General features: G+C 34.3%; 1 protein-coding gene and 1 pseudogene across 1 annotated transcript; one reads left to right on the top strand and one right to left on the bottom strand.

Annotated features, from left to right (window-relative positions):
• Positions 1-3,864: 3,864 nt before the first annotated feature.
• LOC114166740 (seed linoleate 9S-lipoxygenase-like) lies at positions 3,865-7,482 on the top strand. The gene is made up of 9 exons (XM_028051529.1): positions 3,865-4,128; positions 4,272-4,573; positions 4,661-4,907; positions 4,992-5,270; positions 5,369-5,454; positions 5,544-5,651; positions 5,759-6,069; positions 6,165-6,428; positions 6,515-7,482. The coding sequence occupies exons 1-9, from the start codon at positions 3,936-3,938 to the stop codon at positions 7,260-7,262; spliced, it is 2,538 nt and encodes an 845-aa protein (XP_027907330.1). The 5' UTR covers positions 3,865-3,935; the 3' UTR covers positions 7,263-7,482.
• Positions 7,483-14,103: 6,621 nt separating this feature from the next.
• On the bottom strand, positions 14,104-22,324 carry LOC114166741 (annotated as a pseudogene).
• Between the last annotated feature and the right edge of the window lie 986 nt (positions 22,325-23,310).

Below are 23,310 nucleotides of genomic sequence, written 5' to 3'. Positions count from 1 at the left end.
TTGAAAGTGTTTTAATGATTTTCTTTTATATTGTCAGTGAAAGTGTTTTATTTTTTATCAAATAAGGATGACACCATTTATTAGAGCATAGCACTATTTTAGCCCCCAAAATTGTATATTAATTAGTTGTTTGGTGCATATAGTTATTTTGTTCATAAAAATACATATTTCAATTGACAACATTTATTAATTTTTTTTATTTTATCAGTACTCAAAATTTTTACATATTTCAATTGAGTTTCTATTTTCTTTTTCATGATACGTTAATATAAAACAATATTGTATGTTTTATTTTAATAAACTAGATCATCATTTTCAAACCTACCAAATTAATTTTATATCTTTATTGTTAGTGGAACATAACAGTTGAACCCATAATTTTTTTTCGCCCTTTCTCCAAACTTTAATATTGAAATCGGTGTAAGTTTTGTGCAAGAGATCAAAGGTTAAGATGCTTAAATTTTATTAAATAATATAGATAAAAGTATAAGGTGATATAAAGTAAAAGAAGATTTCTATCACCTAGTATTAAGGCTGAAAAGTTGTATCTAAATAATATAATCAATATATATATATATATATAATTTCTTATTTTCATTCATTAAAACTATGTATGTATTTTATATTAATCGGTATTGTAAATTCATATATTTAAATAATGATATACCTAAAACAAAATAAGTAACATTTTCGTTACAAGCTTCTTTTTTATGTTATTTATCTGTGAGCATATTTAACACATGATCACATATTTTAATATCTATAAATACTTAGATTCTAATATTGACTTCTTAACAACTCACGTCTCAAATCTTTCTAAAATATATACAGGTCGCACAATTTTTAGCATGTGGGTTATATCCTTTTTACAAGTTAATATTTTATTCAAATAATTTTACATCAGATATTATTATGAATTTTAAGATCTAAGTTATATTAAAATTCCTAAAATTCATTAATAATTTGTTATCACATGTTGTTTTAATAAAAAAAGAAAAAAGAAAATAAAAATTCATGATAAAAAATTACACTTCATAAAATATAAGTAAGCTAAACTATTATGAAAAAAAAAATCTAAATTAATACATAAAAGTAAAAGAATGTATCACTTATGATGTTTTCTATAAATAAAAATCAAATTAACTAATTTATCAACGAAATGATTTACCTTATGTATAACATAAACTAAAGTAAAATCACTTTTCAACCAAAGTCTCTAAAAGTCTTCCTTCCAAGTGTACTTCAAAACTAAATGACTTTATATACTCAATAAAATTCTATACCTTTAAGAAAACTCAAAAACTACCTACATATTATTCACTCTTCCTCTAACAATATAATTAAATCAAGACAACCTCTAATTACATCATAAGTATTCACCTTAAGTCAATTAGTAGATGGAGACCATATAATTATGTTCATAAATGAAAACATCCCATTTTTCCTACTTTGAATATTGAATTTAGCACCGAAGAATCACGGAGATATTAGTCATATGCTAGACATTTTTATAATAATAATGTTTTAGGGTTTTTAAAGGCAAAATTTTATTTTAGAATGAACCACTTTTCACTTAAAAGAAAATAAATTTACCAAGTCACAGTTTGTATATATATGATTAGAATATGCTATATACTTTCTCAGTACAAGTTAATTTTCATTTTGAAATCTGAAGCACTGAACATGGTTTGTTTCGAATCATTATCAGTCATATACGTTTTCAATATAGAATAAAAGATGACGTATTCTTTGTAAAAAAAAAAATGTAACGTGAAATATTATTAGTGTAGAAAAACGACTAAAAAGAAAATACATCCCTCCTTTAATAGCAAGGAAAGTAAAAAGAAATATATCACTTGGTTCCTCGTGTCAATGAAGAGAAAAAAGTGAAAACCATAAAAAAATAAAAATCTCATTTTTCAAAATTTGCTCTTCTCTTTTCAAAATAATAAATGTACGAGTTACATTTTATTGATACAATTCCTTAATTTTGAATTGATTTATTAATTTAAAAATGACTTAATTTCTTCTCATCCTATATATACATATCTAAAGGAATCCGTGATGAAACTACTATGCCAAGTGGTAACGATAAATATATTTAAGAGTTTTCTATTACGTGCCCAAATAAAATATTTTGTTTTGATGCATGACAAAAATGAATACATTTAAGAGTTTTCAAAACCGACATGAACGTGGCATGAGAAATAAAATATCAACGAAAATGAAGAAAAACACTATAGTTCATATGAATTTGCTGCAAGAGAAACTTCTATTCATATTAAATCACAATAATACAACAATAATAAAGTTTACATATTTTTTTTTATAATTTTATTATTAATATTATAATAACAGTTTTATTATTGTGATGAGATAATTTTTTCTATAATTGAAAGAAAAAAGAATAAAGTCACAGTGTTTGTCACGACAGAGTAAACTATCTAAATATGATGGTTTTTTAAGATCTGGAATTCTGTTATAGTAAAACCTTAGTTTGTTATGTTTTTTAAGATGACTTGACTTTTGTACATGAGTTAAAGTCTTAGGTTATATAATATTTTTTGTTATCTATTGAAAAAAAAAATAGTATTTATGTTTCCAGTAGATACACTTTATGTTTAAGAAAACATGTTTGGACCTTAGATCCCGGTTGCCAACCAGAGATTCCTCTTCGATAATTTTTCTTTTTAAATTGTTTTTTCAAATTTCAAACAAGTGACTTCTTTTGTTTTTTTTTTTGGGGGAAGGGAATCTAAGAATCATGTCATAAAATAAGTAAATTGAAAATGTTCTAATGTCTAAAACGTAAAGTAGAAAATTAAATAACGGAACAAAAATTATAAAAGTAAGTTAAAGGAAAAAATATTTGTTAGAATGTGAAGAATTCACCTTCAAAATAAAAGAAAAAAAATATTATAGATCGTGCAAGGTTTATGTATTAAAAAAGGATTTTATCATCTAAATATTTTTAAATAAGAGATAAATTAATTTTTTGTTTTATACTTATTGAAATTAGGGTCTATGTGTTAATACAACAGCCCTAATTAATTTAATTTATCGCAATTACATACAATTGGCTATAGATGGCAAATAAAATTCAATTTATCAGTATTGTTTGAAATCCTATTATCACTCTCATCATGGGTTTTTCATTTTAAATTACAGAATATGTAAACGCAGAGAGAAAAGAGAAAGATTCTAAGAATACATTCATTTTTAATTTTTCTAGCCAAAACCAACTACGCTAATAAGAACATTCATCTAATAGAACTTAGTCATATATTTTGATAGTAAAACATCTCACTCTTACCCAATTCATCATTCAGGTTTATTGTAAATAATTGGTTGGTTAAACGTGCCTTAATGAGAAGTACTTTCCCTACTAAATCTTCCAACAGCACCTTATTATTTGAGTTTTACATCATATAAACAGAAATAGATAAATAACAAACTACAAATCATCTTTCTCCTCATACATAACTTATGAAATTATCATAAGTTATTTAAATGTTATAGTTAGTATTGAACACGTGTTATTTTGACATTAGATTAGTGATCATAATTTTGGTTCTAACTCTTAATAATGATAATAAGATGCAGCTATCCTATATAAATATATCTATTATACAGACATAGCATTAATTGGCTAAAAATGAACTAATTACGATTTTTTATTTTTAATTATGATAGAAGCAACTTGTTATAAAAAATAATGCTCAATTTCCTAAAACTCGATGTTCACACCATTTACATTTATAAATAGAAAGAGATTTATTATATCTTATTATTAGATCTATCATCTTTGTTTTATTTAGGAATAGGAGCATCACATGGTTTTGTGTATAAATAGTTGAGATCAGAGTTTGGGTTCCTCACAACTAACTCACTACTCTCAAATATCAAGCATTGGTGAGAGATTGTTTGCAGTAACAATGAGTTCAATAGTGGAAAGGAAGAAGTTGATTAAGGGGAAGGTGGTGTTGGTACAGAAGAGTGTGGCTCAAACCATTAACACTCCACAGGGTCTTCTCACTGTTGGTGCCAAGATAGTTAACAACATACCCACTCTTGATATCACTAAGTCTGTGTCTTTCAAGTTGATTAGTAGTACCGAGTCGGAGAATCGTTAGTCTTCTCTCTTTCTCATTCTCATCTTTTTCTTTTCAGTTCAATCTTTCAGAAATAGTTACGTACGTTTATTTGATAACTTGAAATCAAATGATACTTTGTCGTTATTTCTTGATTTTGATTTGTTTGCATTTTTGCAGCAACGACTTTGGCTGGAAAAGTTGGAAAGGATACCTATTTGGAGAATAATGTTTCTGTGGTACGAACTGTGCAAGAGATCAAAGAGGAATTTGATATTTATTTTGAATGGGATCGTAATGAGATGGGAAGTCCAGGAGCATTTTATGTGACTAACCAAATGGATGAGGAGTTCTTCCTTGTGAGTTTGACTCTTGAATATCCAAGTCAACACGACAACCATACCAATATTTACTTTGACTGTAACTCCTGGGTTCACAACCGTAGTTGTTACAAAACGGATCGCATATTCTTCGCCAACGTTGTAAGTGAAATCATGATCATTGTTGTTTCCATTCTTACTTTAGTTGAGAATTTTATACATATGCTTAGGAAAAAATACGTATTGCAGCCATATCTTCCTGGTACGACACCAGTGCAATTACAAACGTACAGAGAAGCAGAGTTGAGTAACTTAAGGGGAGATGGAACTGGACTGCGTCAGAAATGGGATAGGATTTATGATTATGATGTCTACAATGATCTAGGCTTTCTTGCCAGCGATGCACCAACAGATCACCCAGTCCTTGGTGGCCTCAATTATCCCTACCCTCGTAGGGTTAGGACTGGGAGACAACTCATCCAGAATAACAAAAATGGTGAGTTTGAATTACATGGTCTAAAGAAATAAGAGTTTGAATTCTTGTCTTGATGATGCTTATAATAAAATTATGTGCTTACAGGTGAATATTACGAGGTACCAGCTGACACTTATTATGTTCCAAGAGATGAAAATTTCAGTGATCAGAAGATTCTGGAATTCGCGCAATTATCAAAGACAGCTTTAGGTGGAAGTCTGGGACCTTTGGTCCTATCTATGTATTTAAATACAACATCAAATGAATTTAATGGCATCGAAGAAGTGCTGAAAATGTATGAAGGTGGAGTTAATCTGCCTATATCCATCACTGGAAACACTCCTCCAAGTGCCCTTAACTTCCCAACTCCTGATGTAATCAAAGGTAGTAACTATTCTTCACTACGATGCATATATATAACTATACTTTCCAAACCTTACACTCTTTGTGAATTTTATTTTCTCTGTTATGATTTCGTATAGAGAGCAAGTTTGCATGGATGACTGATGAAGAATTTGCAAGAGAGATGATTGCCGGTGTAAACCCTAATGTAATCCGGCTTCTTAAAGTAAGTGCAAATATTAATTTTACTGATGTTCAATTCTTCTATTGTCATGGCCTTTCTTTCTGATTGCTGGACATCTTTATTAATGGCAGAATAAGGAAGAGCTTGTATTGCCATGGACATCCACTTGCAAGTGTGAACGCATTACAGTAACAGAAGAAGACTTGGAGATTAACATGGATGGGATCAAAGTAGATGAGGTGATAATAATATACGCCAAGTAAATAGAAAACAATATATGATATAATAGAAATACAGAGTAGTTCAATATATCTTGTTTAAATTCTTCCTTAAATTTGTGGAACAGGCAATCAAGAATAGGAAATTGTTCGTATTGGATTACTACGAAACATTCATGGCATATCTGGCGAAGATAAACGACCTTCCTTCAATAAAAGCTTACGCCACCAGGACATTCTTGATCTTAAAAGAAGACGGCACATTGAAACCACTTGCTATTGAATTAAGCAAGCCATATATATGTCCATGTGGTCTTCAGTTTGTCGAGACCACAGTGGTGCTGCCTGCAGACAAAGGTGTTGAAAGTACAATTTGGCAATTGGCCAAAGCTCATGTTAATGTAAATGACACAGGCTATCATGAGCTCATAAGTCACTGGTATATAACAACTTAGAAACATACATATGCAAACATGTTTGTTTATGTTGTACGAGATTTAACGTTGTAACTCTCCTGGTGTCTGTCTGTCACAGGTTACACACTCATGCAGTGACCGAGCCATTTGCCATATCAACACACAGGAATCTCAGCGTACTTCACCCGATTTACAAACTCCTTTATCCTCACTTCCGTGACACCTTCAACATAAACTCACTTGCCAGGAAGTCCCTGATCAGTGCAGGTGGCATTATAGAACAAACATTTTTGCCTGGACCATATTCTATGGAGATGACTGCCGCTGTATACAAGAATTGGGTTTTCGCTGACCAAGGATTACCCAAGGATCTCATCAAAAGGTAAATTAACATTTTTTAATTAAATTAGAAACAACAATTAATGAATGTGTCCAAAAAATAATAATTTGTTTTGATTGATGATTCAGAGGATTGGCGGTGAAGGACGTGAGTGCAGCTCATGGGCTGAGGCTTGCGATAGAGGACTATCCTTATGCTGTTGATGGACTAGAAATATGGAATGCTATTAAGCTATGGGTACAAGACTACGTGGATCTGTATTATTCAGACGATGGGGCAGTTGAAGACGATTGGGAATTGCAAACATGGTGGACGGAAGCTGTGGAGAAGGGTCACGGTGACTTAAGAGCACCATGGCCTCAACTTCATAGTTCTCAAGATCTGGTTGAGATTTGCACTACCATCATATGGGTTGCTTCAGCTCTTCATGCCGCTGTTAATTTTGGACAGTATTCTTATGGAGGTTACATCGTTAACCGTCCCACACAAAGCCGGAGATGGATCCCAAAAGCAGGAACTGAAGAGTATGAAGAGGCGAAGAACAATCCTCAAGAGGCTTTTCTGAAAACAATCACTGCAAAGTACGAAACCATTATTGATATTTCAGTGATGGAGCTACTATCAACCCATTCTTCGGACGAGGTTTATCTTGGACAGAGGGACAGTCTCATTTGGACTGCTGATAAAGAAGCAAACGCTTTGTTCAAAAGATTTACAGATGACTTGGCAAGAATTGAGAAAGACATCTCTGATAGGAACAACAACAAAGAACTTAAAAATCGTACTGGACCGGTCCAATTGCCCTATACTGTTCTTCTTCCTACCAGTGAACCGGGTCTGACTTTCAGAGGAATCCCTAACAGTATCTCTATCTAAACCCTCGCAGAGGAAGTCGCTTACTTTTCTGTTCTCATTTCACCTTTCAATAAAAGCCGCATGTTATATACGTGCATGCCGCCTCGTCACTCTCTGTGTGTGTTCTTGTTGAACTCACTCGCATTCTCTTTCATGTTGCTTCTGTAACCTAATAAAGTTATCCCCGGCGGGAACATTTGTCATTTCAGTCTATTATTCAAGAATTATTATCATCAATGAATATTATGTTTTTTCCTTTCTTCTTTCTCTTTTAACTGTTTCAAGATTGTTCTTAATCTCTATTACCACGAAGTTTTTAAGAGGGAAGGTGGTTCATGCTCAAACCCCATTTTCGTCTTCCTTTGCATGCTTTAAACGTAGTAGGAATCCTCACATTCTTCTCACGTACGTCACTCATACATACCATTGTCATCTTTATCATTTTATGTTTATTTCTTAAAATAATATTATTTAAAAAATAATATATACTTGTTAATATACCGTATAAAAAAAAACTATCATGTAATAATTCTATTTACAAAAAATTGTTGGAAAAAAACTTTTTTGATATATTACAAAATGGTTGCAATTTCTGTCTTATTTTACATCGAAAGACCGGTCCAACCCAACTTTTTATCGACAAGTACCGGTTTTGTCGCTCTAGTTTTGCATTGGTTCTCTCTTTTTTTTGTACATCTCTAACTCTTTGTAGTAAAGCAAGAAGATGAGACAATATATTACTTTTTATACGATTTTGAGATTAACAGCCACCACCTCCTCTGCACCGCCTTAGTTCTTTTGCCTAATATTTCACTAAAGACAAAATATATACACATACGAGCTTCTTCTTTAATTTCAAAGATTTGTTTCAACATCAATAGAATATTGCTTATATACTTTCCCAATACAAAGTTAAGTTTCATTTTGAAATCCGAAGAACGGAACATGATTTGTTTGGAATCATTACCAGTCATATACGTTCACAATATATATAGAGTAAAAAAGACATATTATTTGTAAAAAAATGTAAAATGAAAAATTATTAGTGTAGAAAAATAGCTAAAAAGAAAGTGCATCCCTCCGTTGGTAGCAAGGAAAGTAAAAAGAAGCATATTATTTGTTTCCTCATTTTACTTTCCAATGAAATATGAAGAGAAAAAAGTGAAAACTATAAAAAAAATCGCATTTTCAGGTTTTTTTGTATTTTTGAGGCTTTTTTGTATTTTTGGATGCTTGTGACCACTTTTTTGTAAAATTGAATTGTTTGAATTTTTTTTTTGCGAAACAGAGTTATGTTGTCGTAGGAGAAGACAGTATTAAAGGTAAAATCGTTCTCGACCAAACCAGTTTGATTTTTTTTTTTAAGAAATGATGTCGTCAGGTGCGGTTTCTGCAAATCTGAGGTTGAAGTCATTATGGGAGAGAGCGTTTTTACTTTTAGTTTTTGTTTTAATTTTCTATTGTGTTGGGTTCTACGATAGAGGACTACACCAGAACATTGACCAACGTTGGACCTGCAGAGGCAACTTACATCGTGGATCTTGAAGTGCCTCTAGCAACTGGGATGAGCGTGAACCCTAGTCAGATAACATTCACGGAGGTGAACCAGAAGGTTACATTCTCTGTGGAGTTTATCCCTGAGGAAAAGGAAAACAGGGGCAACCAAAGTTTTTCTAAGGGTTCTCTCACCTGAAAAAATAAAATAAAACTGGTACGTTAAAAAAATTAAAAGTGAAAACGGTCTCTCTCACGACAACTTCAAATTCAGATTTGCATAAAGATGACATTGTTTTTTTTTAAAAAAAATTAAAACTGACTTGGGAGGATGACTTCATCTTTAACGTCGTCCTCCGTCATAACGACTTAATTCTATTTTGTAAATAAATTTTCAACTGATCCAATTTAAAAAAAAAATATCAAAAAGTACCTAGAATTTATTAATTTAAAAACCACTTAATGTTTTCTCACCCTAATAAACATATCTAAAGGAATCCGTGATGAAGCTACTATACTATGCCAACTGGTAATAATAAATATATTTATGTTTCTACTAGGTACGTGCCCAAATAAAATATCAACGAAACCGATGAAAAACTATGGATTGCTGAGGGATGATCATGGATTGAATTTTTAATGATCTAATCTACATTCATTTTAGATTCAAAGAATTATTTTTTCAAAAAAGTAGAATGCATTTTTTAAAAATCCAGATCCAAATATTTAGTTCAAAATCCAAAATCTATTTTTCATAAAATAAATTCAAATTAAATTTTTTAAAACTTGTGTCTATAGGTCTGACACCATAGAATTTGACAGATTTTTTGCCGGGGCCAACGAGGCCAAATTTCAGCATGGGATGAACTTGAATGACTTTCGAACGAATTTCAGTCGAATACGACCAGATTTGGGTTAGGGTCGACTCAGAAAAATCTCAATCAGGGTCAACTCGTTTGAATTCGACCGAATTTTGATTGGAGCCAACTAGGCCAAATACAGCCAAATACGATCAATTTTTTTCTAGGTTGTCTCGGCCCAGTGCAGTCAAATTTGGGTCGGGGTGAACTCAACCGAATACTTCCAAATTTTGTCCAGGACCAACTGGGCCAAATTTTGATCGGGACCGACTTGACAGAATTTGGTCTAATTCAGCCAAATTTTGTATAGAATCATGCCAACTCAATCAAATACGACTAAATTTGGGCTAGTCCGTCTCAACCTTTAGCCTAACCTAACCAAAAATATAAACTGAAAATTTGGATTTGATATTTTGGATTATCCATTTTGAAAATCTAGATTTAGAGTATGAATATACAATCCATAAAATATATAAAATGTAGATCAGATTGATATCCAAATCCAATAAAATGGATTGGATTTTTAATAAAAAGAATATTAAATGGTTTGGATCATAGCAAAAATGGATTGAATCATGAAAATTAGATTTTTTGCTCATCCTTAGTTTAACTTTTCAGATCATCCTTTGTTTCCTTCTGTTCATTTAAGAGTTCAATAAATATAAATTATTGTTGTTATCCTCATAATTTTTATTTTTGTGTGTTAAATAAACATTAATTATTACTTTTATCCTCATAATTTTATTCTTTCAATTTTATATGTATTTAATCTCTTTTTATTAATACATTTTTTTACAAGAGTATAATTTAAATTTGTTAGTACAAATTTATGGATACATTAACAATTCTTTTATTAAACTTCTAAAATTTTCAATTAAATTGTAAGCTTTAAAGTTTATGAATATAAATGTCAAGGTTTAGTGTTTACGGACGTCCCAAGTCTCATATCGCACGTCTCATGTCGTACGTCGCACGTCGCTTGTCTCACGTTTCACGTCTCACATCGCATGTCGCACGTCTCACGTCTCACGTCTCTTACGTCTCTCGCGTCCCACGTCCCACATCTCTTACGTCTTTAATGTCTCTCACATCTCATGTCCCATGTCCCACGTGTCACTTCTCACGTTCCACGTCTCACATCCCAAGTTCCACGTCTCACATCCCACGTCTCACGTCTCACGTTCCACGTTCCGCGTCCCACATCCCACATCCCACATCCCACATCTCACGTCTCAAGTCTCAAGTCTCACGTCTCTCGCGTCTCATGTCTCACGTCCTACATCTCTTATTTCACGTCTCACGTCCCACGTTCCATGTCATTCATCCCACGTCTCACGTTCCATGTCCTACATCTTACGTCTTACATTTCACGTCTCTCACGTCTCACATCCCACGTCGTCTCACGTCTCACGTTCCACGTCTCATGTTTCACGTCTCACGTCTCACGTCTCACGTCTCACGTCTTACGTCGCACATCGCACGTTGCATGTCTCTTACGTCTTATGTCACTCACGTCTCATGTCTCTCACGTCCCACATCTCACGTCTCACGTCTCACGTCCCACATCTCACGTCTCACGTCTCACGTCCCACATCTCACGTCTCACGTCTCACGTCCCACATCTCATGTCTCACGTTCCGCGTTCCATGTCTTACGTCCCACGTCCCACGTCCCACTTGTCACGTCTCTCGTCTCACGTCTCATGTCCCATGTCCCACGTCTCATGTCCCACGTAGTCTCACGTCTAGGAATGTCAACGAGACGGGTAGGGTACGGGTAGTACCTCCCACGTACTCTATCCGCTGGATAAATATTCGTCCTGTACCCGTACCCATATCCCTCGGGTATCCGTTATGCGAGTACCCGCCTATTTTTTTCATATCTGCGAGTATCCACGGGTATTTACGAAATTATTGAAAAAAAAATATTTAATCATAAATTCAAATAAAATACATCAGTGACATGAGTTTTAAATAAAGTTCAAATAAACTAAAGTTCATAGAAGTCCAAATAATTATAAAATGACGTTCAACACAATAATTTTTTTTAATTAGTGTTTTTATCAAAAAGTCCATTTTCTCCAATTGATTCCTAAAAAATAAACAAAATAAACAAATAATAAACCTCAATTGTCACGTGTCAAACATTCTTATCTTGATTCCATCATTTGACAACAAGCATACCATAAACGTCATTGTCTATATAGGATTTGATGTATATGCCCAATTTCAAATAAAGGAAAGAGAAAAATGTATAGGGGATGTACTTAAAAGAAGACAATATACCAATACTTAAAGTTTGAAGAATGAAGACACAAGACAATATGTGCAACTTAAAAAAAATTAAGCCAACTAATACATATATATATATATATATATATATATATATATATATGTGTGTGTGTGTGTGTGTATGTGTGTGTGTGTGTGTTTGAGGGTACTTTTGTTAATTAAAGTTTAGCGGGTACAAGATTCCACGGATACGAATACTATGATACCCGTACCTGTCCCGTTAACATGCAGATATAAAAAATATCCGTACTCGCGGATAGCGAGTATCCATTTTTAATATCCGTTTTTCCTATTCGTTACGGGTTTTATCCGCGGATACGGATTTTTTTGATATCCCTACTCACGTCCCATATCCCACGTCTTACGTCTCACATCTCTCGTCTCACGTCTCTCATTTCACGCCTCACGTCTCTCGTTTCACGTCTCATGGCGAACGTCCCATGTCCCACGTCACACGTCGAACGTCCCACGTCCCACGTCCCACGTCCCACGTCCCATGTCTCACGTCTCACGTCTCACGTCTCACGTCTCACGTCTCACGTCTCACGTCTCACGTCTCACGTCTCACGTCTCACGTCTCACGTCTCATGTCTCACGTCTCACGTCCCACGTCTCACATCCCACGTTTCACATCCCACGTCTCACGTCTCACATTTCACATTTTACTTACCACGTCCCATGTCTGACGTCCCACGTTTCACGTCTCACGTTTCACGTCTCACGTCTCACGTCCCACATCTCACGTCGCACGTCCCACATCTTACGTCTCACGTTTCATGTCTCATGTCTCACATTCCACGTCTTACGTCCAACGTCTTTGTCTCACGTCCTACGTCTCACGTTTTATGTCCCACGTCCCAGGTCTCAGGTCTCACGTCCCACATTCTACGTGTCACGTCTCACGTCTCACGTCTCATGTTTCATGTCGCATGTCCCACGTCCCACGTATCATGTCCACGTCTCACTTCCCACGTCCCACGTTGCACATCTCACGTCCCACGTCCCACGTTGCACATCTCACATCTCACATTATTGTATTGAAATACTTGATTCTTTCGTAAAATAATAATGCTTTGGTTTACTGGTTGCAATATATCTAAGGTTCTTCTTTGCTGTTTATCCTTCTTCAAGTTTCTTATTCATCAAAAGAAGAGAAATCACTTAATAATTTAAATATTAAAATCATAATTAACCATTCTTATATATAAAATATTACATTTTAGTAGATATTTTAATGTTAAAATCTCACATTAATTAAAGATAAATTAATATGCAAAATAAATTTTATAATTTTTTATTAAATTTAAAGTCTATTTCTTAATATAGTATGAAAATTATCAAAAATTAATTTTAGTGATATTCTTTTGATTTTTATTGTGCTTTATCCTATTATTGTTGTCATACTAATATCATGTTATCATTAATGTTGTCCTATGTTTAATATTTTTATATTTCAATATTTCAATATAAGAAAGTGTGTTGAAAATTTAATTAATTACAGATAAGTTGATACAAATTTGAGTTAAATTTAAATTTTATTTCATAAGATTTATATAAATTTTTATTTCTATTATTTCAGTAATTATTTTTATATATGATATTATATTAATATATAGTTTGTTCTTCTTCTTTTTCAACAAAATTTATTATTAGTAGCGGACAACAAAATCATTTGAAATGAAAACGTGAAGAGATAAAAAGATAACATAGAATCGGTTAGAAACCATGATACCCTAGTTTTGTGAAAGACGCACAAAAAAATTTAGAAAATTTAAAAAATAAATGTTCAGAGTATAAAACTAAAAAGCAAATGATTACAATGAACAATATAGAAGAATAGGACTCTGCTAAAAAATATGAAAGAAACAATCCCCAGTCAAATATCGTAACATATATAATTCGCTAGCAAGTTTTCTTTATAAGGAAATGATTTTATTACTAACAGAAGAGATTATAACTCCAGCGTAAGACATTTCAAAAGATTAGCACAAGGTCTGATACATATATCACATCAAAGAATGCTAAAAACAGTTTGAACTGAGACCAACAACCTTAGATATGAATGACCTTATTTCTTAAAACCCTAAACAAATGATACCGAAATGCAACATTAATCACACATACACATAACGTTAAAGTCACCCTTAAATAACATGAGCTTGAGTCTGGTATTAAAAGATACAACTATGCACGTAGAAGGAACCACCATGCACAAGTTTAGATAGAGATACTGTTTGGAATTCCTCTAAAAGTTAACCCCGTTTCACTGTTGGGAAGAAGCACGGTATAAGGCAATTGAACTGGCCCAGTTCGATTTTTAAGATTTGGATCACGGTTTCTTTCTGAAATTCTTTTCTCAATCTCTGCTAGCTTTTCTCCGAACCTTTTAAAGGCTTCTATGGCCTTTGGATTAGAGGTCCAATCTTTGTCCCTGTGTCCAAGGTAGACCTCATCAGAAGCATGTCTTGACAGTATCTCTATCACCGAAAGATCAACTAGGGTTTGATACTTCGGCGTGATCGTTCTCAAATAAGCCTTTTCAGGATTCTTCTCCATCTCATCGTATTCTGCTGTTCCTTTTTCCGGGATCAATCTTCTGCTAAGAGTTGGACGATTCAGGATGAATCCACCATAAGGATATTGTCCGAAATTAACCGCTGCATGAAGAGCAGAAGCAATCCATATTATGGTACTACAAGATTGAATAAGCTCTTCACGAGTGTGTACTTTAGGCCACCATGAGTGTTCTTTTAAATCACCATGACCCTTCTCAACAACTTCTCTCCACCAAGTTTGGAGTTCGCGGTCTTTTTTAACCATATCATCTGTGACATAGTACAAGGAGACATAATCATGAACCCATGTCTTGATAGCATTCCATATCTCTAATCCATCAACAGCATACGGGTAGTCCTTTATCACAAGACGGAGACCATTGGGAGAAGATGAATCCTTTATAGCCATTCCCCTTATTAAAAAAAAGAAAACGATTTAATCTCATTACATATTTCTCTCTTTATGTAAAATTTCTCCCATGATCATATGGATTACCTCTTGATAAGATCAGCTGGCAGTGCTTGTTCAGGGAATACCCAATGTTTGTAAACTGCCGAAGACATTTCCATAGCATACTTTCCACCCAGAAAGCACTTCTCTATGATGCCATCGGCATGAATTAGTGATTCTCGAGCAAATGCATTGATATTCATTGTGTCACGATAGTGAGGAAGTAGAAGTTTATGAACAGGGTGAAGAACACTCAGATTCCTGTTTGTTGCTATGACAAAGGGCTCAATCACGGCATGAGTATTCAACCTGTGACCCCATATAGGGTTAGAAATAATTTTGTATATAATTGTATAAATGATTTCAGTGACAGAGTTCAGACCAGTGGCTTATGAGTTGATGATAACAGGAATCATTGACAATAACGTGAGCCTTGGCTAATAGCCAAATTGCACTTTGAACTCCATCTTTTGCAGGCAAGACCACTTTACTATAGGCACCCAGTTGTTGACTTGGATGTGGCAGACTTTACTCAATGGCCAATGGCTTTAAGGTACCATCGTCCTTCAAGAAAAGGATTGTCCTCGTCGCATAAGCCTTTGATGATGTATATTCATTTATCCTTCTCAAGAACGGCATGAATACGTCATGGTGATCTAGTATGAATAATCTATCACACTTAATTGCCTGTTCCACAAATATAACATGTTAACAACCCTAGTTTCATGATGCCAATGATAGATAAAGTCAAAGATGTAATGTTAACGTTTATCGTTGCCTTATCTACTGTGAGCCCTTGGAGGTTGATGTTCAAGTGTTGTTCAGTGATTTTACTTGTTTGATCACCATAGACCGAGCGATCCAACTTGCTTTGTGGTGGGAATTCCTGTCATTTCATCAAAGATTATTTATCAGGAACCATGAAAGACAATAGTTTAGGTATACAGCTTCAACTTCAACTCACTTGTAGACGCCGAATCGAGCAAGGATTTACACCAGCAAGCATCTCTCTCGCAAATTCTTCATCACTCATCCATGCAGATTTATCAACTGTTCCAAATAGTAAACAAAAATAGTTGTCAGATTATATCACATAATCCAGTTATGCTGTCAAATTTATTAAGCTTCCCGTTAATATAATATGATATACCTCTAATTACATGAGGTACAGAAAACTTGAGAACATTTTCACCGTCAGTGCGGAAGATCTCCTGTAGCAGAGGTAAAGAGCTAATTTTGCTAATGGTATCAAGAGGCAGCTTAATTCCACCTTCAGAGAGGTCATGCACTTCATCAAAGCTCTCAAACTCATCCTTTGAGATATTTGAATCAAGTCGAGGTTTGAGGTGAGGCCACACGTTTCTTGATATAGATTTTATCCCAAAGGAAAGGAAATCAGATGATTTCAAGTGACCAAAATGTTCATCTCTTGGAACATATATTTTACTGCTTCGTTTCTCACTCTTACAATCTGCCACCAATCGAATAACACCATAAATTACATCAACAAGAAGCCAATATTTTCTTAACCTTTGTCTTACATAAACAAAATTATGTTTAAGAAGTAAAAGTGTAACCTTTTTTGGTGGGCTTTCTTCCGGTTCTTCCTCTTCTAGGGTAGGGATAAGTGACAGACCCTCCAAGAACTGGGCGACCTAAGTCTTCATTGCTGTCAGGATTGCCCAAATCATTGTAAACATCGTAATCGTAAACTCTATGCCATTGTCTCAGTTTCCCTTTTCCATTTCCTCTCAGACTCTGCAATTCTGCTTCTCTGTAGCTCACTAGTGCAACTGGTGTTTCACTTGGAACATATGTCTGCAATATATATGTTTATTTAATGCTCATTAATTATTCAAATAACTTTAATGTGTTGTGTTGAAGGGGATTAAAAACCTTGAATAGTTTCGGTAACATTTGAAAAATGGTACTTTTCGTATTTTACCTCATTGGCAAAGAAGATTCGATCCTTTTCGTAAAAATGATGATTGTAAACCCATGAGTTGCAAACGAAGTTCTATGGTCCTTGATGATTAGTATTAAAGTATAATGCAAATTCTAGAAGAATCTAAAAAAATAAAAGATAGAGTTATTGAAATGTAAAGAAACTTCTAGAGTATTGGAGAAAAGCCTAGGATAGAAAGAAAAATCAAGAACATTCAACTATGTAGAAAAATCTAGAAGTATTTGCATTAGTTCTAGCTAGGAGTTTCTAGAATAATCTATGGGTCTATAAATACCCATGTATCTTACCATTTTGTAACATGAAGAACAACTAACACAACATCCAATACAACTACTCTCAACTACAAATACACTTCTCCAACTACTACTTTCACACTCTACTATCTACACATTTTCTCTATCCCTTCAACTATCCCCTTCACAACCTTAAAATACCAACAGTGGTACCAGAGCTACGTTCGATCATTTATTGGGCGTAGAAAAATTACTCTATTACTTTCAAAACCTTCCTTCTATACTTCCAAAAGAAGAGAGTTTTTTCTCTTAACCTATGACTTCTAACATTGTTCACTTTTCTTCAGTCCCCCTACCAGTTTTTACCGGTGAAAATTTTGACCTCTGGAAACTCAAACTAAAGACATATTTTATCTCACAAAAATTGTGGGATATTGTTCAATCTGGTTATACAAAACCATATAATATTGAGACTCTATCTGAGGAGGAACGAAAAAAGCTAGAAGATTCTAAACAAAAGGATGCCCAAGCATTGTTTGTTCTTCAACAAGCTGTTGGAGAAACTATTGCCAGGAGGATCATGGATGCAGAAACTGCAAAAAGGGCATGGGATATTTTAGAAGAAGAATTTGAAGGCAATGAACAGGTACGCTCCGTTAAACTGCACTATCTAAGAAGAGAATTTGAGACCATCAGAATGAAGGAATCTGAGACCATTGAAAAATACTATGGAAGAATAAAAGAAATAGTGAATAAAATGAAGTTATATGAAAAAGAAATTAAGGAAAAAAGAGTGGTAGAAAAAATTCTTATCACTCTCACAGAAAAATATGATTCCATAGTAGCTTCCATAGAAACTTCCTCGGATCCATCTTCTCTATCGATAAGTAAATTAGTTGGTCTCCTTGGAGCGCACGAAGCAAGATTAAATAATCGTGCTGATACAAATTCAGTCAAAAATGCCTTCCAATCAAAGCTCAAATTACAACCCAAAAGGAGAGAAGAAGGAGAAAAGAAAAATATTGAAGAATACTCTAGAAGCAAAGATTCTAGAAATTTCTCTGGAAGCAAGAAAGATAAATATCCTCCGTGTGGCATTTGCAATAAGTCAAGTCATGCAGAAAAAGACTGTTGGCATCGTGGGAAGCCAATATGTCATTATTGCAAGAAGCCTGGTCACGTGGAGAAGTATTGTCGTAATAAAAATAAGCACCAAGCAAACTTTGCTGAAGAACATAATCAGGAGCAACGTTTATTCTATGCTAATCAAGAATCTCATAGTGGAGAAGGAAATTGGTACTTGGACAGTGGATGCAGCAATCACATGGCCAAAGATCAAAGCATCTTCAAAGACATTGATAAATCTGTCAATGTCAAAGTTCGACTTGGAAATGGCGCCACAGTGGAGTCTCAAGGCAAAGGAACTGTCATGGTGGAGACAAAGAAAGGTACGAAATTCATCAAGGATGTTTTACTAGTTCCCAATCTTAAAGAAAATCTTTTAAGTATTGGCCAAATGATGGAGAATGGGTATTCTCTTCACTTTGAGAAAGATACATGCAAAATTTATGACAATAGAAGGTTAGAAATTGGTGAAGTAAAAATGGAGAAGAGAAATAGAAGCTTTCCCATAAGCTTCAAACCTGGAACTAATATTGCCATGAAGGCGGAAGTTGATGACTCATGGCTTTGGCATAGGAGATTTAGCCACTTCAACACATATGCCTTAAAGCTTCTACATCAGAAAAACATGATGAGAGATCTTCCTTACTTGAAGGAGAATAATGAATCATGCGAAGGATGTCTTCTCGGCAAGCAACACCGATTACCATTCTCAACAGACAAAGCATGGAGAGCAAAAGACTTACTAGAATTAATTCACACCGATGTTTGTGGACCAATGAGGACGCCTTCACATCACAACAACAGGTACTTCATCCTCTTCATTGATGACTTCTCTAGAATGACATGGGTCTATTTCTTAAAGGCAAAGTCAGAAGTCTTCAGAATATTCAAGAAATTCAAGGCTCTTGTCGAGAAACAAAGTGGAAAACAGATAAAAGTACTTAGAAGTGATCGTGGAAAAGAGTACACATCTCGTGAGTTTGACAAATTCTGCGAAGATGAAGGCATAGAACGACAACTTACAGTCGCATATACTCCACAACAAAATGGTGTTTCAGAGAGAAAGAATCGCATAGTCATGGAGATGGCGAGATCAATGTTGAAGGAGAAAGGACTGTCAAATACATTCTGGGCAGAAGCAGTCTACACTGCGGTCTACCTACTCAATAGATGTCCTACTAAAGCAGTTCAAGATAAAACTCCAATCGAAGCCTGGAGCGGTAAGAAACCATCAGCTAAACATCTAAAAGTATTTGGATCTGTTTGCTATATTCATGTTCCAGACCAAAAGAGACACAAACTAGAAGACAAGACCGTACGAGGCATCTTCTTGGGATATAGTACACAATCCAAAGGCTATAGAGTCTATAATCTTCAAACAAAGAAGCTAACTATCAGTAGAGACATTGAAGTAGATGAAAGCGCTACTTGGAACTGGGAAGAGGAACAAATTGAAAGGAAGACAATATACATGCCCAGCAATCAACCAACTACAAGCCAAGAAGATAACGATCAAGATGCCATTATAACTCTAGAATCTCCTGCAACTCCAACATCAATTCAAGATCAAGAAGAAACATCGCCTGAATCCACTCCGAGACGAATCAGATCTCTAACAGACATCTATGAATCTTGCAACTTGGCCATAATAGAGCCTAGAACCTTTGAAGAGGCCGCAAAACAAGAAGAATGGGTCAAGGCAATGAAAGAAGAGATAAAGACAATAGAGAAAAACAACACTTGGGAGCTAGCAGATTGTCCAAAAGATAAAGATATCATCGGAGTTAAGTGGGTCTTCAAGACAAAGTTAAACCCCGATGGTACCATACGCAAACACAAGGCAAGGTTGGTAGCTAAGGGTTATTCACAACAACTTGGAGTAGACTACAATGAGACATTTGCTCCAGTTGCTCGACTAGACACAATAAGAACTCTAATAGCCCTTGCAGCACAAAAAGGATGGAACATCTACCAATTAGACGTCAAGTCTGCATTCCTCAATGGTGTTCTTGAAGAAGAGATCTATATAGAGCAACCACCAGGATTTGTGGTTAAAGGCCAAGAAGCCAAAGTGTTGAGATTGAAGAAAGCTTTATATGGCCTGAAACAAGCTCCTCGTGCATGGTACATCAGAATCGATCAATATTTCACCAATCAAGGATTCAGGAGGAGCAAGAGTGAGCCTACACTATACATCAAGATACAAGGTCAGGATACTCTTTTACTCTCTCTATATGTAGATGATCTTATTTATACTGGAACCAACACAAAGATGTTGATGGAGTTTAAAGAAGATATGATGAAGACCTTTGAGATGACTGATCTTGGCTTGATGAGTTATTTCCTCGGCATAGAGGTAAGTCAAAGAGATAATGGAATATTCATCTCACAAAAGAAATATACAGAAGATTTGCTGAAGAAATTTAAGATGTACGGGTGCAAACCTGTAAGCACACCACTAGTGACGAATGAGAAACTACAAAAGGTGGATGGAGCACCAGAAACCGATGCATCTCGATACAGGAGTCTAGTTGGAAGTCTACTTTATCTGACGGCTACACGACCAGATATCATGTTCGCTACAAGTCTCTTATCAAGATTCATGCAAAACCCAAGCCAAATACATCTTGGCGTAGGCAAAAGAATTTTAAGATATCTACAAGGAACCAAAGAGTACGGTATATGGTACAAATCCACAGGCAATCCAACATTGCTTGGTTATACTGATAGTGATTGGGCAGGGTCAGTGGACGACATGAAGAGCACCTCAGGTTATGCTTTCTCACTTGGATCGAGGATATTCTCTTGGGCGTCAAAGAAGCAAGCCACAGTTGCACAATCAACCGCTGAAGCAGAATATGTGGCAGCCGTTGAAGCAATAAGTCAGGCTATATGGCTTCGAAGAATACTCAAAGATATGGGAGAAAAACAAAGTGGCCCTACTACAATTAATTGTGACAATAAATCAACCATTGCAATGACAAAGAATCATGTGCATCACAGCAGAACAAAACATATAGCAATTAAATACCACTTCATCAGAGAAGCGGAAACAAATATGAAGATACGACTTGAGTACTGCCCGACAGAAGATCAAATTGCAGATATCTTCACAAAGGCCTTACCAAGACCAAGATTTGAACTACTACGCGCTATGCTTGGAGTTACCGAATTTGCATCAAGGAGGAGTATTAAAGTATAATGCAAATTCTAGAAGAATCTAAAAAAATATAAGATAGAGTTATTGAAATGTAAAGAAACTTCTAGAGTATTGGAGAAAAGCCTAGGATAGAAAGAAAAATCAAGAACATTCAACTATGTAAAAAAATCTAGAAGTATTTGCATTAGTTCTAGCTAGGAGTTTCTAGAATAATCTATGGGTCTATAAATACCCATGTATCTTACCATTTTGTAACATGAAGAACAACTAACACAACATCCAATACAACTACTCTCAACTACAAATACACTTCTCCAACTACTACTTTCACACTCTACTATCTACACATTTTCTCTATCCCTTCAACTATCCCCTTCACAACCTTAAAATACCAACAATTAGGAACATCTTCAAGAGTGAAACTGACGAGAAAGAACTCAACCAGCAGATGATTTTTTATCGTAAATGCTCCAGGAATTCCCATGTCCTCAATGTCCCAATCAAAATGAACATAAAATGGACATTCCTCCGCTTTCAAAGGTGGTATCGTGGAAATTGCACCTTCCAAATAAGCCTTCTTTCCTACTTTCCCACTTCCATTTTCTGCAAACATTTTAGAATATATTAATTTCGGTTGGTTCAACGGCTTTATGAGCGGTGAAAAAGAAGAGAGAGAGAAGTAATACCAGCAAGTTTGGTAGCACTGATCAAGCAAAGAGACACACATCGACCGGAGAAGGAACTGAAACTATCGATGAAAGTTGAGCTAACTACGCATCTGGTAGTGTCAACAGCTCCTCTCACACTGGTCATGGCTTTTGTGTCCAACACATTCTTGCGCATCAACACCACCTTACCCTTCAGCTTCTTGTTTCTGTTGAACATCGCCTTCACCCCCGAATACATTTTGCTTAGTTCTCTCAGCTACACCAACACACGATGTTTAATTTCTTGTGTCTTGCTTGGTTTGTGAGAAGACTCAAGGTGATAACAGGTATTTATAGATAAGATTTTGATTAACATAATCAAACCAATGCTCCCTCCAACATGACATTAATGTCAGCTTTTCACAACTAGCATTACATTATACTTCCACTAAGAAACAACGTGACTTTTTTTTTTACTATGAATATTATAATTGTTAAATAATTTTATAACAGTGACATTCTTATAACAATAAACCAAATTTAATTTAAAAAAAAATTAAATTCAAATTTCTGAGTAGAAACATATTCATAAAAAAACTACAAAAAAATAATCCATAAACATGATTTGAACCTTTTTTAAAATTATTATTTTCACAACATGCAAAAAATTAAACAAATTCAAATTGTAAAAAACTAATATTCACAATTTAAATTCTCTTGTTAATTAGAAATAAGGAAGAATCAGTTTTAAAATGTACTTAATATATCTGAAATCAATTCTCCTTATATATGTAGTTGCATGTCTCACTAATAACAGCACGATGTCAACATTAAACTTGGTCAAAACTTTAATTCTACACAACAGCCAAAATGACTTGTCAACATATAATCTTAGAGAATTTAAAAATTTATATTTCTAAAAGATGAAGTTTAAATTAAAATAAAAATAAATAAATTATAAACTTATATAGAAATTTAACTTTATTTGTCATTCATTAAAAAATGGTTAAATATGTTTTTAGTCCCTCAAATTTCAGTAAATTTTGGAATTAGTCTCTCTTCGAAACTTTATACCAATTTAGTCCTTTATATTTAGAAATGCGTGAATTTAGTTCTTTTTACCAAATTTTGTTAAGTTTATTTGACATTTTAAACGCATCTTATGATAATATTTGAGTTAACATTGAAGCAAAAATGTGTCAAACAGTATAAACAATTCAAATATTATCATGAAATGCGCTTTAAACGTAAGATAAACTTAACAAAATTTGGTTAAAATGACTAAAT

The sequence above is a fragment of the Vigna unguiculata genome, chromosome 10 (genome assembly GCF_004118075.2).
Source record: "Vigna unguiculata cultivar IT97K-499-35 chromosome 10, ASM411807v1, whole genome shotgun sequence".
Lineage (NCBI taxonomy): Eukaryota > Viridiplantae > Streptophyta > Magnoliopsida > Fabales > Fabaceae > Vigna > Vigna unguiculata.
Note: the sequence above shows the minus strand (reverse complement) of the source record. Positions and strands in the feature narration are given on the sequence as shown.